This window comes from Tasmannia lanceolata, unplaced genomic scaffold, assembly GCF_043159265.1.
Source record: "Tasmannia lanceolata isolate RefF3 unplaced genomic scaffold, GAP_Taslan_0.1 ptg000008l, whole genome shotgun sequence".
Classification (NCBI taxonomy): Eukaryota; Viridiplantae; Streptophyta; class Magnoliopsida; order Canellales; family Winteraceae; genus Tasmannia; species Tasmannia lanceolata.
Window position 1 is genome coordinate 23,842,516 of NW_027518685.1, and position 15,272 is coordinate 23,857,787.

Consider the following 15,272-nt stretch of genomic DNA (forward strand, 5'->3'; position numbering starts at 1 on the left):
CGTATTTCTTTGCTTTGTATCACTTTTTTCCCTAATCAATATATTATTATTATTCAAAAAGAAAAACTTATTCAAGATAAATCACATAAATCGTATGAAACGAACGATTTATGATCGAATTGTAAGATTCAATAAAAAAAAATCAAGAATTTCTTACATATTAAGAATCAGTCACGGGATTCAAATCGAAATCTATAAGATTTGATTGAATCGTAAGATTGAATCGCAAATCGTACGATTTTAAAAACAACGATGATATCCATAGTTGCCAATTTTGTTCAGATTTCTTTATTGTTTTTGTTCAATATTGGTGTTTCATTTCAGAGATGTTACAAAATTCGAATAAGTTGAAAAGAACTTGAAAGAGTAGTGAAACATGAGAAAACTAGAAAAGCTTAAACAAACTTTTCTAAACAAAATGGAAAAAAATTAAAATAGAATTGACCGAGAATAAAAATAAAATTGTCCCAAGAAAAAAAATGACTTCATTTTCAAAGTAAAACCAAAGTAGAAGTAAAAATCATGTTTATTTTCCCCCTCCATTTGGGAAGAAACTTAAAAGGCTATTATTTGGACAATTCGTTGAAGACAAGAAATGTAAAATGAATTGTTCATAGCAATCAAACGTCCCAGAAAGGAAATACGGTATCATTTTACTTTATTTTCCCGTGGAAACACTGTTTCAATGGCAACCCAATGGACCTCAAGTGTATAGGGGGCCTAGAAAACTTTCAAAGGAATTGAATTATCTGCAACACAAAATAAAATTTTCTTATTTTCTATCCGTTGGTGGATATGGCAAGAGAGACACAACATAAACTTTATGAGGATACAGTCTGATCTTATATGTTCAACAGGAGACTCAACGCAGGTGTGGCTAAAATGGGGCCAAAGAAAATCCTAGTTGACTCAACGGGGGGCTCGAATGAGTCTTCGATTGATGCGATTGAGTACACAAGTTTATGCAGATCAACTTGGGTGAGTCCAAGGAGTTTTGATTGTATTTGTAAGGAAAAATGCAAACTCAGGTGAATCGACGATGACACGGTTAAAAAGGTAATAATCGTTACGTTGTTCAGTTAGCTTTCCACCCACACTGCTAAGAGCTGAGAGCTTATGCGATGTTAATGTGTGGACATTAGAAAAACAACCTAGAAATTGGATTTTGATGAGAGTTCAACAGAAAACCTAATGACAGAACAATAGTTATAGTGTCAACACATTTTAGAAAACCTATATAGACCGGAGGACTAGGATTATCTTATGGAGATGATTTTTGGGTCACACAACCTATTCTACATCTGATTATCTCCATAAGATGATCCTAACCCTCCAATCCATAGAGTGACAACACGTCATAGAAACCTTTACAAATTGGACTGTTAGGTTCATCCAGTGGAGAATTTTCGAGGCATGGCCCATCCAAGTTAAGTGTTACGATATTGAGTGGGGCCCTGTCTAGGTGTGGACTAGGTGGGACCCATCCTTGTATGGGAAAGGTTTAAAGAGCCTAACCTATCACGTTCCATCAGGTCTAAAGCTTTTGGTGTATTGGTTGGGTACTTTTAACATTTGGCATCAGAGCAACCACTGTGTCCTGTGTTCAAGTCACATGAAGGGCAACCTATGGAGAGGACTATTTGGAAAGGGCTACTTGGTAAAAAAAAAAAAAAAAAAGCCTGAGTAAAAGCCACCAAATTGAAGTTGTATAGAGTGGGCCGCCTCAAAAGGGGAGACCTGTGGAATTGGCAACATAGAAAGAAAAAAAACCAGTCAAAATAAAAGTACTGAGAGTGGGCAACTTAGAACAGCGGATGCAAAAGCATGGCAGGATGTTACAATCCTGAGTGGGGCCTACCTAGGTATGGAAGGGACCCAATCTGGTATGTGGCATGTTTAAAGGGCCTAGCTAGGTAGCCCGACGCATTTCATCAGCTCTAAAGCTTTTGGGGGTATTGGTTAGGTACCTAACAACATTAGGGTCCAACAAATGAATTGTTTGGATCACCAAACCATGTGGGTCCCACTGTATGAAATCTAAAGATGCCCTTGATCCTTTTAGCCTCTTTTAAGACTACCTAGAAATGGTCTCGATTTCACAAGCATATCCCCACGAGGCCATGAGCCTCAATGCTTTGATAGTGTAGTAGGTAATGAGCTGAACTAGTACGTGTTTCGAGGTTGGATCCCTACAAAAGTGGCACGTGTATAATGGATCAAAACTAGAAGAGTTTACAACAGAAACGACTCTACCTAGTAAGAAGCCTCCTTTCATTTTCAAAGATGGCTACTGTGTATCCTTTATACACCCGTAAAATAAGGTTTGACAATTATTTCCTTAAAAGGAAATTGTACAACAAAATCAAGTAAGACAAATTGAATGTTGCAATACCAACACCCATTTCCTTCAAAGTTTTCTACGTCTACTTAGACGCATGGCATTACGAGAAACTGCAATTTGGAGTTTTCTATCTTGAATAGGAGAATTTACGTGTTTTTTTCTGGTAGGTAATGTTTTGTATTTTATATGCCAACTAAAGTAACATTCAAAAGCTTCCATGGCAGTCTTCTCCTTGTTAAAATTCAACCTCAGAACATAACCATGGCGACATTATTTCATCGTTTTCTTCACAAATTCAATAGAGGATAAACTTCAAAGACCTTAAAAACACCAGCAAACTGGTTTTAACTCAAAATAGAATACAAGGAATCCCTATATAAACACCATCCAAAAGTAGAAAATACCCAACACTCAGACATGGAAGTGCAAGTACTGAGATCTACCATCATATCCAACGTTGATCAGCAAACAAAAGTTACACAAATACCCCTCACCATATTTGATAGGTCCACCCTTAACTGGCACATCCCCGTAATTTACGCCTTCACCCCACCGGCGGCGACAAATACTGCCTTGAAGGAAGGTTTGATCAAGACTTTAGCGCACTTTCCGACCCTCGTCGGCCGTTTCGGAGAAACTGACGACAATGGGTTGCCGTGCATTCTATTTGGCCGTGGCAAGAGCCGAGGGGCGCTATTTGTAGAAGCGAAGGTGGATGAAAATCTCGAAAATTATCTCCCGCTTGAGCCATCTCTAGATATGAAATCCTTCTACCCGCCGACCGAAGAAGCCAAGACTTTAATCCAAGTCCAGCTGAATCGTTTCGCATGTGGCGGTTTGGTTATAGCAATAACCGCACACCATTGGGTGGCCGACGGGCAATCTATGGGCAACTTCTTCACCGCTTGGGGGAGGTGTGTTCGTGGGCTTGATGTTGCCCCCCTCCCAGTCTATGATCAAAGCATGCTTGCACCGCGCCACCCTCCTAGGTATTGTTGTGATAGATGTCTTGTATTCTGGTAGTGATTGATCGGAAATGTTACCCCAGCTACTAATCACAAGATTAGTAGGGGTGTCAATGGACAACGGTCCAATGGATTCAAAAGATCCGAACATTAAGGGACAAGACTTGGGAACAAAAGTTGAATCCTAACTGTGTTTTTTGGATCCATATCCTAAGGTCTGAAATTATTTCAGATCTTGACCCAAATGTGGCCACAAAATCCAACAGAGGGTTAGATTTGAATGGCGAGCGTCAATATACAAATATAACCTTCATTTTTATTCATTTATGACTATTCATGAAAATATTTTCCTAACATTCAAAAACCCAACTCAAAATGACAAACAATATTTTATTTTCACACTTTTCATTTACATAAAGTTTCTTCTCCATCTTGTTTCTTCCCTCCCTTCACCCTTAGCACCTGTTCGTTTAAGATCGACAAGCGATTGCGAGCCCGAAACCAATTATTGGACTCAAAATTAAACGTACAGGGCCTAAGCTCCAAGCAACATAAGTATGATCTAGGATACTCCAATAGACGGTCAGATTAAAAATAGATTGTGACCCAGACTCAAAAGGTAGATCCAAAAAGTACTCCAAAAGGGTCCAATTGATAAGGGTTCCGAATGGATCATGATCAAGATTAAGTAATTTGTGATCAAGACATAGGTAAATCAGATCGAAATGGAACAGTGGTATATTTTTGGTCTTTGTACCACGAGTATTTATAATCTTCTCATCCTTAATTGACTTATATATATATTTTATTTTCTTTATTGCTTTCTAGTTTGATCCGGGTTTGTGTTTGCAGGTGTGAGTTTGAATTCTGGGGGGTCGAGTTTGCGCCACTCTCCCTCATTTCTCATTCTTACGATGAAGCTCCATTGGAATTCAATCCTGACATACGTAACATATTAGTACATTACTCTAAGGAGTTTATATCAACAAAGCTCAAAGGCCAGCTTCTGCATAAATATTCGACTTTCGAGTTGCTATTGGCTCATCTATGGAGGAAGATAACCGTGGCTCGCGGACTTGACCCGATGGAGCTTACACAAATCAGGGTCGCGGTGAACGGACGGCAAAGATTGTCCCCTCCAGCTCCAAAAGAGTACTTTGGTAACTTGGTGATCAATGCCTTCTCAAATGCAATTGTGCAAGAGCTACTTGATGGAAGTCTTGAACATACCGCCGGACTAGTTCGGGGTGGAGTCCGACAAATTACAGATAGCTATCTCCGATCGTTCATTGATTTTGGGTTTTTGAATGAAAGGGAAGTGCTGATGCCTATTACAGATATAGAGGGAACAGTTTTGTCCCCTAATTTGGAAGTTGATTGCTGGTTAGGGTTTAATTTTGATGAGATGAATTTTGGGTGTGGGGGAAGATTGTGTAGTTTTTTACCTGGTTGGGTTCCTGTGGAAGGGGTGGTGATACTAATTCCTTCATTGGATGAGGATGTTAAAGGGGGTGTGGATGTTATAGTTACAATGTTGGAAGAGCATGCAAAACTGTTTAAACAAATCTCCCACTCCTTGGCTTGAGAGATGATGAGATATTCCTAGGAGGTTGCTTTCTTCACTGCTGGTAAACTGTTACAGAAGGATGTAGTTATCAATAACAGGGGGTTGTTTTCTTTATTGAGCATCAAGGATAGGCTTCAACAAAAGACTGGATGTGGAAAGGTCCTCCTTAAAAGTTCTCTGTCAATTATAAGATCCAATAATAATCTCATGAGTTGTGGACAATTGTATTGAAATTTGAAAAGCTCTCAATGGGATCTTATCTTATATTCATTGATCATTGGTGTCAGTGCCACTGTCATGCCAGTCTCTGGCTATTGCTACCACCATAACAGATTCCATTAAAGAATCTAAAGAATGTTTCCTATGAATTTACTGGAAAATGATATCAGCACAACCATAATTTGGTATTTTGTGACCGTCTTGTCTTTTATTAGTGTTTAAAAGATTATTAAATTTCCCAAAAACTCTCACGAGACAATTAAATAAGAAAAGACGGCTGGGTTTTGGTTAACATTTCCCTATTTATATTGTAATAGTATTATTTACAGGGAAATGATTTCAGCACTCCCAACGTTTTGATAAAGATGCACGAAGCATCTCATCATGTAATATTCGAAGGGCTTAAAAAGTTAAAAGAGCTTTTTGAGAACCTCATTATCCCATTGACAACCCTGAATACTACACGACAAGATACCTCGCGCATCTTTATCAAATATTGGAGCACTGAAATCATGTCCCTATTTATATTGTAATAGTGTTATTACTTCGTCTTCGCAGAAACCTGAAAGACGGGGAGATTAATCTTCTCACCTCCCTACTTGCTCGACTTTCGGACCAATATCCATCCCTCCATGAATGTGATAAGTGGATCTGGATGCTGGAGTCTCATGGTAAATGTGGAATCTAGGAGGACTGCTAGTATGCTCCATCTATGGAATGCAAACGTCCCACCCTGGATACAGTGCTTCGCTTGGACGGTATACCATAGGTCGATCAATACATGTGAATGGCTTAAATAAAGAAAGATCCAATGTACTAGCTGTGTGCTCTGTGCCGCAACCACGAATAGTCGTTGGACCATCTACTTCTATTATGCCCTTTCTCCTATTCGGTTTGGATGGGTATTTTCAGATCTTTTGGGATATCTAATCCAAGATTGTATCGCAAAGACCTTGCTAAATTGGGCAGGTGGCTTTCATGGTTGTCTTGAGAATCTGATGTGGTCTTATATGCCTTTTGCTGTGATTTAGCCCCTATGGGCTGAGCGTAATGGGCGGATATTTAATTGTAAAGCCAAGCATATCTGGCACGTTCTTCTGGATATTAAAATCAGCATTATTAGCCGGGAAAAAGCTAGGGGTGGAATCCCGTATTCTTTGTTGGATGTACTCCGTAATGGACTGTCGATAATGAAGGAAAGGAAGATATCCAAGTCTATTATGCCTAAATGGGACCCCCACGTTGCGGTTGGGTAAAACTTAATTATATTGAGTCGCCGCTTGGCAACCCAGGGATGGCTGGCATTGTGGGTGCGATTCGCAATTCTGAAAGCCTGATTATTATGACGTTTTCGGGTCTGGTTGGAACATGCAATGCCAATGAGGCTGAGGCAAGAGCCCTAGTATTCGGACTAAAATGGTTCCGTTCCCACAAAATCGGTCCTTTGATTGTGGAAGGGATTCCTCAAATGTCATTGCTTGGGCTGCTAATAAATGTGCGGGACCTTGGCGCCTTTCTCATATTTTGGACGAGATCAGAGACTTGATACGCTGCCTAAAGCCGCAATTGGTGCATCGAAGGAGATCGGCTAATACAAAAGTGGACAAACTAGCAAAGGACGGAGTTACTAGGAATGATATGTTAGTTGTTTTTAAGAGGATGCAAATATACCTACTGCTGACTAAGGCGGTGTGGTTTTATTGTGGCCCTCTGGGGACATCTGGTACTTCTCGTTTGCGCTTTGGTTCTGGGTTTTTAATAAAATTGTAAACTTTCAAAAAAATTAAAAATTACTCACCTGCTGTGTATGCACTGAACAAACGTTTCCTAAAATGGTAATTTCTTACTGGCATGTTTGGCTACCATGAATTTTTTTTCTCCTGGAATATTGGCTGACCCAATGGTGGGAGAGGGATAGACACGAGGTGGACTGGGTGAGGACAGGGCAAGAAAAGCCTGAAAAACAAAGAAACAAAAAACTCTGCTCAAAATACAATCGACTTTTTCCTGATTTGTTAGCCACTAATCACCCTCAACTCAATCGCACCCTCTCAAGTGTCTCCCACCTTCCCACCCCTCTCTCACCACTTGCATACACTAATTTATCCTGAAAAAAGCTTCCTGGTTATACATCGTATATTCATATACCACTAGAAGTAATAAAAGAGTCTTAATGATCAGCCTAGAAATAGTGTTGAATCCTGAATTAAGTACTATGATATAAGAGAAACCTATTCAGTATCAAACAGCGTCTGAAACTAAGATTCCTGTAGTTTGAAAACAAGTTCAATGAACAACCAACAAAAGATTCAATCCGGCATAAATAAAGAACCCCTTGTCCCAAAGGAAGTAAGAAGGTACACAAACAGAACAAAACTATATGTTTCCAAAGCCTAAATTTAATAAATTTAACATTTACCCAAAAAAAGACTACATCAGCCTTGCTTCTTTTTTTTCTCCAATTCATGAAGTAGAACAGTTGGTCACGAGAATGGACTGATAAGATTGTCACTACTTAAATGTGAAAACGAGAGGCACAAAACCCATCTCTGGAACTTTACAAGACTAAGTCACAAATTCATTGTTCTTCTAAAGAGAAACCAACCTAACAAAGTAGACAGGGCAGTCATAACGGGCAAGCATTGTGATTGTTTAGAGCCTGTAATTGCCATATCCTCCCACTCCAGATGACCCATATCCACCAAGTGACCCACCAAGTGATGGTGCTGGCAATGACGATGATGGGTAAGTGGTACTGGAATACTGAGAGTAGGACCTCAAACCAGTATCAAGTTTGCCATAGCTGCTGGTGATTGGGTCTTTGTGTCCAGCAATAAAATCCTGGCGATGAATGAATAGAAACAATAAGAGAATAATCTCTCTCTGTGTACTGTAACATGGAAGCTACATCAACCTCATTTGTGGTTTCTTGTCTAACAAAATTTCTTACTTATATGCTAGAGAAGAAGATGAACATTCTTTACCTGAATAAGCTGCTGAGCTGTCTGGACCTGTGTTGAAGTGCCCTTAATCTCCACTGTGATCTCATCAGGCAAGCCCCTACTCTCCTGAACGGTGAGGATTGCGCCACTTGTACGGCGTATATATGCAATGTTTGCTCCTGCAACACCAATGATGTCCTCTGCATATGATAGAGGAATCTGCATAGTCTGTGTCATCTGTGACCACAAGCAGTTACAGACACAATCAGGGAAAATAACAGGCACGGGCAAAGAAGCAAATAGGGTTGTAGCAAGGCCTTGCGGTCAAGTGGTTATGGTGTACATGGTTTTAAATTTTGACCGAAATCCAAAATTTCGGTCAGAAATTTTGGATTTTGGTCAACCCCGAAACTGATATCGCAAATACCCAAATCGTTACACAATTTCGACCATGGTGTACATGGTTTTAAATTTTGACCGAAATCCAAAATTTCGGACAGAAATTTTGGATTTTGGTCAACCCCGAAACTGATATCGCAAATACCCAAATCGTTACACAATTTCGACCGAAATTTAAGGTCCGAAATTTAAGGAAAATCAACCAAAAATCTCAATTTTTTAAATTATTTAATATTTTCAGCCGAAATTTGGCATCAGATAAACTGAAATTTGAAACCATGATGTTGTATATGAATTCCAAGCTTTGGTGTTATAGGATTGTACTTTTAACAGACTGATTTTCCCTAATAGATTGAATGTTGGATGCAATATAATGTTTAGGGGGAAATGACAAATGCCAAAAAGAAATAATAAATAATATATTTCTCTCATCAATTGTTGAAATTTGGAAGGTATTGTCCTTATTTATATAGCAATTAATTGTCGTAATCAGTATTATCATGAATCAACACAAATTAACTTGAACCAGCTGTTCCAAAGCCCTGATTGTCAAGGGTCACTTTTAGTCAATAGGGCTCCAAACTATAATGATACATTCATATTAACTTGCGAAGGATCGAGCAAGCCTCTGGTATCCTCACAAAATCATAGCCAAGAAGGGGGAGGGTCCTCGAGAACCCATAACCAAGAACCTGTTCCTGGTTTCATGCCTTCATACAAAAATTGACATCAGAAATTGATTACAACTTTAAATGTCGTGATATCGAGTGAGCAATTGAACCCTTGCTATCTATGTCTTATAACACCGACAATATTGAAGCTCCTTATCGCTACATCAAAAATATTAACTCTTGAACTGTCATGATATATAGATATGGGGACTGATATAAGCACGACCATGTTTTGATAATGAGATGAATCACCTTGTTTTCACTTCTCTAATTGGGCTGCTGAGAGCTCTTGGGGAATTGTAATAGCTTTTGCTAGCTGGTTAAAAAAACTATTGCAATTCACAAAACTCTCTCAGTAACCAATTAGAGAAGTGAAAACATTGTGACTCGTCCCGTTATCAGCCCCTATATACACACAAATATAAAATGGAAAAAAGAAAATCAAACCTGGGTAACTAAAGGAGCAGTAGAACGCCCAAGTCCTGAAGAACGTAATCCACTAAGAGCAGGGTCTTGTCCATATAAAGACAGGCCAGTATGTTGAATTTGTGGCTCCAGCAGTGTTTCACGATCAAGAAACAAAGAATCCCTCTTCAATGAGAGAGGATAATCATTGCTAATCCCAGTTTGTGAAGCTGTGTGTATCAAGGATTGAGATTTATCAGCCCAGGTGTCTACTGCTCGATCATGAGAAACTGGTGCACTATACTGCCAAGTGGGACCAAAACAAACCTTAGAACAAAATAATAAGCATATGAATAACCCAATTTAGGCAGCAAGCATAAAAAACTTACAGTCTTCTCGAATAAAGGAATGACACTATGATCAACCAAAAACTTCCGAAGATGTCCAACAGTTGCTTCAAGTGCTTTGATAACTTTCAAAGACTCTCCCTGTATCTCTACAATCCTCTCGTCTGAGGCAGCATATGGCAGCTCCTCTATAACAAGAGATACATGTGTCACATACCATGTCATCAAAAGAAAATTCTTAGCACAAATGTGATAAAGAGTAGCTTCAAATATATCTAGAAATAAAGTATACATGTGCTCTAAAGTCTAAACACAGAGATCCTTTACCCAATGGATATGCCATATAATGATTTAACTATATGTAAATACAGAACCTGTATGCCCCTATCTCTTATACAGTTTCTTATGAAAAATAAAAGAAAATTTATTTAGGAAAACAAGTAGAACTAGCACAAGGTAAACCTGGACGAGACCAAAAAAGGAGAGAGAGAGAGAGAGAGAGAGAGAGAGAGAAGAAGAAGAAGAAGAAAGGAACTTAAATCATATGTCCATTTTTCATCGACCAAATTCCAAAATTTCACTTCAGATGATATAAATTAATGCGAAAGATATTGAAAATAATTATTGGCGGTTTTATAAGAGTGAAGAAAAAAACAACATTACAGGAGGAAAGAAGGCAATCATTGCTGCCTGAAACGTTATATTCAAGGGAAAATTTTGAGAAGTAAGATACCTCCAGATAGCACCCTCACAGAGGCACCTGTACTCTCTTGGATTGATTTGATTTGAGAGCCTTGCTTTCCAATTAAGTTGATGCCTTGTGAGGATGGCACCAATAATCGGACAGAACATATTGTACCTCCAGCGGAACCATCACCCTCACCCTCGGATATTCCACTAATTCGTTTGAATATCCTTAGTACAGCCTCCATTGCAGGGGATTTTTCTGCTTCTGGTTCTTCTTTTCCAGATATCAAAACCTATAAGAATAACAAAGAACATTGGGCCAAAGAAAACCATATAGTTAATTACAGTTCAGAAGGCTAAAGAAGGATGATTGGCAGCATTGAAACATATGGCTGTAATATAAGACAAGTTACAACCATCCACTGGTCTTAAATTTTGACATATATTTGGCAATTGACATGAGACATGGGACCTCGTATTGATAACTATTTTACTAGATTGGGAACTTCAATTGAAATAATAATAAAGAATAAATGAAAATTTTCTATTGGAAAGAGCAATAATCAAATAAATAAAAAAAATCAAGATATAAAAACTCAAATATTATTTTGAATTCTTCATTATTCTAATTCTTTCCAAGATATTTGAAAAATTCAAATCAAGAACTTGCAGTTTCCAAATGAAAAAAAGGGGTCATCAATTCATCAAGCAGGATGTGGGGGAGGGGGTAGCAGTAGCGCGTAGCAGTAGCCCAGGTTAACCATATCAGACATGATATTTCTCTGCATCAAAGTGAAAACTTTCCATCCACACCAACAACCATAGATGAATAAAACGACAGGACACTTTGATGGGAATACAAAAAACATGTTTAAAGTGGTTCGCTCGAAAGAGTTCAAAACCAAGACCAGGTCGTGAACGCATAAAATATAACCGTATCAAAATAATAGACAAAGATAGCATAAAGTTTTTATCAGGTTTCGCTATTTATATCAGACGAAAAAATATGGCATATGTATATATATATATATATATATATATATATATATATATATATATATGAAATGATATCAACGCTGCAATGTTTTGATATTTCTGTGGAAGCTTCTTATCTTTTAGTATTTAAAGGGTACAGTTCCCAAAAAGCTATCACAAGCCCCTTACATACTGAAAGACTAAGAAGCTTCCGCGGAAATATCAAAACACCGCAGTGCTGATAGTGATATCACTTCCCTATGTGTGTGTGTGTACCTGCCTCTTAGCGTGCGGGCATGATACCAAGAAATATCAACATCTGACCAAGATGAAAAGTATGGTTTCAAGCCATTAAATCTTGTTATTATACATGGAAAACAGAGGTCCTGTTACAAAAGGCACTCTGCAAAATAAACACCTAGTTTTAGTGCTTTAAATAAAAGAACTAAACAATGAGTCCAGTCTTGGTATCATAGGGAGGAAGAATAACTTTAATAAAAGCGGTACTTGCGAACATCCTAATTTACCATCTTTCTGCTTTTAAGTGCCCAGCAAGTGTTGTAAATCGGACTGAGCAAATCCAGAGATTCTTATGGAGTGGTTCAGATGAAAGAAGGAAGATGTCTTTAGTGAGATGGGAAGAAGTGTGCAAGCCTTTGAAAGCAGGGGGCTTAGGCATAAGGAGGCTTAAAGGAGTACACTCGACTCTCCTTGAAAATGGTTATGGAGATTTGGTCTTGAGAGGGATTATCTATGGGTAAAGGTGATCGTCAGCAAGTACGGAGCTCTTCAGGCAATTGGTCTTCTCATGATAGATATAATCAGGCTAGGCTTACTTCCTGGAGGGATATTAAGAAGCAATCATATAAGTTCAATGAAGGTATCGGATTCAAAGTTTATAAAGGAGACATGATTAAATTCTGGACTGATCATGGCGATTGGCAATGCCATGATCGACCGCTATGTGAGGCATTCCCAGACCTATTTGCAATGGCTTTAAATAAGGAAGCATTTGTTGAGGATTGTTTTGTGAGATTGGAAGGGACGGGTATCATGGACTAATTTATTTAGAAGGAATTTCTTCAAAAGAGAGATAGACAGGGTAGCTAGACTATTGGAGATATTGGAAGCATGCTATATTAAAAGAACTGGAAAGGACAAAAGGGTTTGGATCTTGTGGTGTCAATTCGTTTTACAACATCATTGTTCCTTGCCCTAGAGTCTCTGGTGTAGCTAGGGTGTGGAGCATCCAGGCTTCTCCGAGGATTTGTGTGTTTGCATGGATAGCTTTCCAAGATAAGATCCTCACGGTGGAGAATTTGTGAAAGCAAAGCATGATTATTGTGGATCATTGCACCTTATGCCGAGAGGCGGGAGAATCGGCAGATCATCTGTTCATTCACTACAGCATTGCGAGAAGCATTAGGAGTCATATATTGATGAGATTTGGATTGTCTTGGGTATTCCCATCGAAGGTGCCACACTTACTTAATATTTGGCCTTTCTGTTCATGGAAGGAGAAAGGGAGGTATTATGGAAAGCCTTCCTTCTAGCAACCTTTTGGGTGATATGGAAGAAAATAAATGCAAGGATATTTGAAGGATTATCTAAAGGCCCTGTATTCCTATACACTAAGGTGACATCGCTTGCGATATCATGGGTGAAGGTCCTTTCTTGCTTCAGGTTCACCTCATACACTAACCTTTGGCATGGCTAGAGTGAAGTTATTGGAGGTAGGGTGCAAAGAGAAGTCCTTGCTCCTAAATGGTCTCCCCCCTGAGCGAGGGAAGTTGAAACTCAATTTTGACAGATCCAGCTTAGGCAATCCAAGTAGGAATGGCACAGAAGGCCTTATAAGGAATGATTTGGGATCTACGAGATTGGCCTTTCAGACTCAAATGAAGCGGAAGTTCGAGTAGTGCTTCAAGGATTCAGGTTGGTGGAGGATGGAATTTGGACAGGCTAATAGAGGAAGGCAACTCTCTCAATGTCATAAGATGGTTGATGGGTAGTCACCCCAAATGGAGGTTTGTGCACTTTATATAAGGTGGATGGACCGTACGGAGAACCACAATATAGTTTATCGTCGTGTAAAAGGATCAGCCAATAGTGAGGCTGACCAGCTGACTAGAGCGTGTGTCCTTAGAGAACCACAATATAGTTTATCGTCGTGTAAAAGGATCAGCCAATAGTGAGGCTGACCAGCTGACTAGAGCGTGTGTCCTTAGAGATAGTCTGGCCCTCTTTGACTTTATGCCTCCTTGATCCATTGTTCTTTATCTTTATTTGCTTTTAACTGTATTTTTCTCCTCGGTCAGTTTTTTGATAAAATCAACCACTGTTAAAAAAAAGGGAAACTAACCAATGGAGACAAAAGATAGAATTTTTTAAAAAAAAGAAGCACGGTTTATAGGACATGTCCATCACCCACCTACGCGGTCTCTAGCATTTCCCTTTCATACATATGTATTAGTAACCATTTGTGTCTAACACACAATTATATATCTCGAGGGCATCACCATCTCTCACAACTTGTGTAATTACTAAACAAATTACAAATAGCCAAAGATGAACAATTTTTTCTAAGAAAATGTTCATCTTTTTTTTTTTGTATCGAAATTGCATCGAAATAAATGAAACCCTAATCTTATCTCTTTTTCTTTTTTATAATTAAAATGGAAGCATGCATTAATATACGCATTAAAAATCTATCATACTCCATTCAAACCCTAGGAGGAGGAGGAGTAAAATAGGAATGCAAAGGCACAAACCCTAATCTAATCTTCCTTTGAAAGAAAAAAAAACCCTAATATCAAGTTATCAACGCGACAATCATAAATCAACCCCTATGTTGGTGAAGAAAGAATTCTAGAATTTCTCATCCAACAAGAAGCCAAACAGAAATAGTAAAATAGAGGAAAACGATAAAATCAATATGAAGAAATTCCACAAAAAACATAAACAGAAAGGAAAAAAGAAACCCTAGAAATGGCAGTAAAGTAAAGGGAGTAGAGAAACTCACGACGCGATCGGAAGTGCCAATAGCGCCTTCGAGGATGCGAATGCGGGCCCGTGTCTCCTCGCACATCTTCTTGATGAGCTCACCCTTTCTTCCAATAATACTTCCGACCTTGAGAACGGGAACCACTAGGCGAAACACGTTGTCCCCCGGCCACCCCGGCCATCTCTTCTCGGCCGGCGTCTGCACCATCGCCGGAGGTTCGGCTGCTGCTGCCGCCGGAGCTTCTGTTGCTGAAGAAACCGGAGGCTGAGCAGATAGATCAGATTCTGCCACGGCAACGGTGTCGGAGGAAGTTAAAGTGGCAGGAACTGGGTCGGATTCCGGCAAAGTGGTGGTTCCATCACCGGAAGATTCGGAAGGGAGAGTGGTATCCATGGGATGTTGAAGTAGGGTTTAGAACATTTGCCCTCTTTCACGCAGTGGGTTTTTATAGCAGGGGCTCATTGCGCTATTCGAGGGTTTTAGGTCATTTTTCGCACGCTTTAGATTTGTTTTCGCACGCTTTAGATTTGTTTTGGATACGTTATCCCTCGCATTTTGACGTGTATCGGTGCTGTAAGGTCTTGATAATGGCACGCTTTCTACTTGTTTTTACACCTAAATGGTCAGCATTCAGCAATACTAATTAAGGAGACGCCAGGATAGACACGATGGGATTTGCTAGCGTCAATCGCAGAAGGCATTTCGCGGATGGTCTGTTGCATTACAGCAGCCATCTCGTGGATGAAGACA

At 39.2% G+C, this 15,272-nt stretch overlaps 2 protein-coding genes across 2 annotated transcripts; one reads left to right on the forward strand and one right to left on the reverse strand.

Annotated features, from left to right (window-relative positions):
- The first annotated feature begins 2,567 nt into the window (after positions 1-2,567).
- On the forward strand, positions 2,568-5,289 carry LOC143883460 (tryptamine hydroxycinnamoyltransferase 1-like). The gene is made up of 2 exons (XM_077386811.1): positions 2,568-3,330; positions 4,159-5,289. The coding sequence occupies exons 1-2, from the start codon at positions 2,759-2,761 to the stop codon at positions 4,889-4,891; spliced, it is 1,305 nt and encodes a 434-aa protein (XP_077242926.1). The 5' UTR covers positions 2,568-2,758; the 3' UTR covers positions 4,892-5,289.
- A 2,109-nt stretch (positions 5,290-7,398) lies between these two features.
- LOC143884895 (RNA-binding KH domain-containing protein PEPPER-like) lies at positions 7,399-15,007 on the reverse strand. The gene is made up of 6 exons (XM_077388742.1): positions 14,541-15,007; positions 10,590-10,836; positions 9,899-10,044; positions 9,552-9,812; positions 8,077-8,271; positions 7,399-7,933 (listed from the first exon to the last, which is right to left on the reverse strand). Exons 1-6 carry the CDS (start codon positions 14,913-14,915, stop codon positions 7,745-7,747), a joined length of 1,413 nt encoding a protein of 470 aa, XP_077244857.1. The 5' UTR covers positions 14,916-15,007; the 3' UTR covers positions 7,399-7,744.
- Positions 15,008-15,272: the final 265 nt, after the last annotated feature.

Excerpts from the sequence above, each read along its gene's own strand:
- LOC143883460 (XM_077386811.1), top strand. The coding sequence starts at position 2,759 with ATGGAAGTGCAAGTACTGAGATCTACCATCATATCCAACGTTGATCAG. Across the intron at positions 3,331-4,158 it reads GCACCGCGCCACCCTCCTAG|GTGTGAGTTTGAATTCTGGG; the intron begins GTATTGTTGTGA and ends TTGTGTTTGCAG.
- LOC143884895 (XM_077388742.1), bottom strand. The coding sequence starts at position 14,915 with ATGGATACCACTCTCCCTTCCGAATCTTCCGGTGATGGAACCACCACT. Across the intron at positions 10,837-14,540 it reads TTGGCACTTCCGATCGCGTC|GTTTTGATATCTGGAAAAGA; the intron begins GTGAGTTTCTCT and ends TTATTCTTATAG. Across the intron at positions 9,813-9,898 it reads TTCCTTTATTCGAGAAGACT|TATAGTGCACCAGTTTCTCA; the intron begins GTAAGTTTTTTA and ends CCCACTTGGCAG.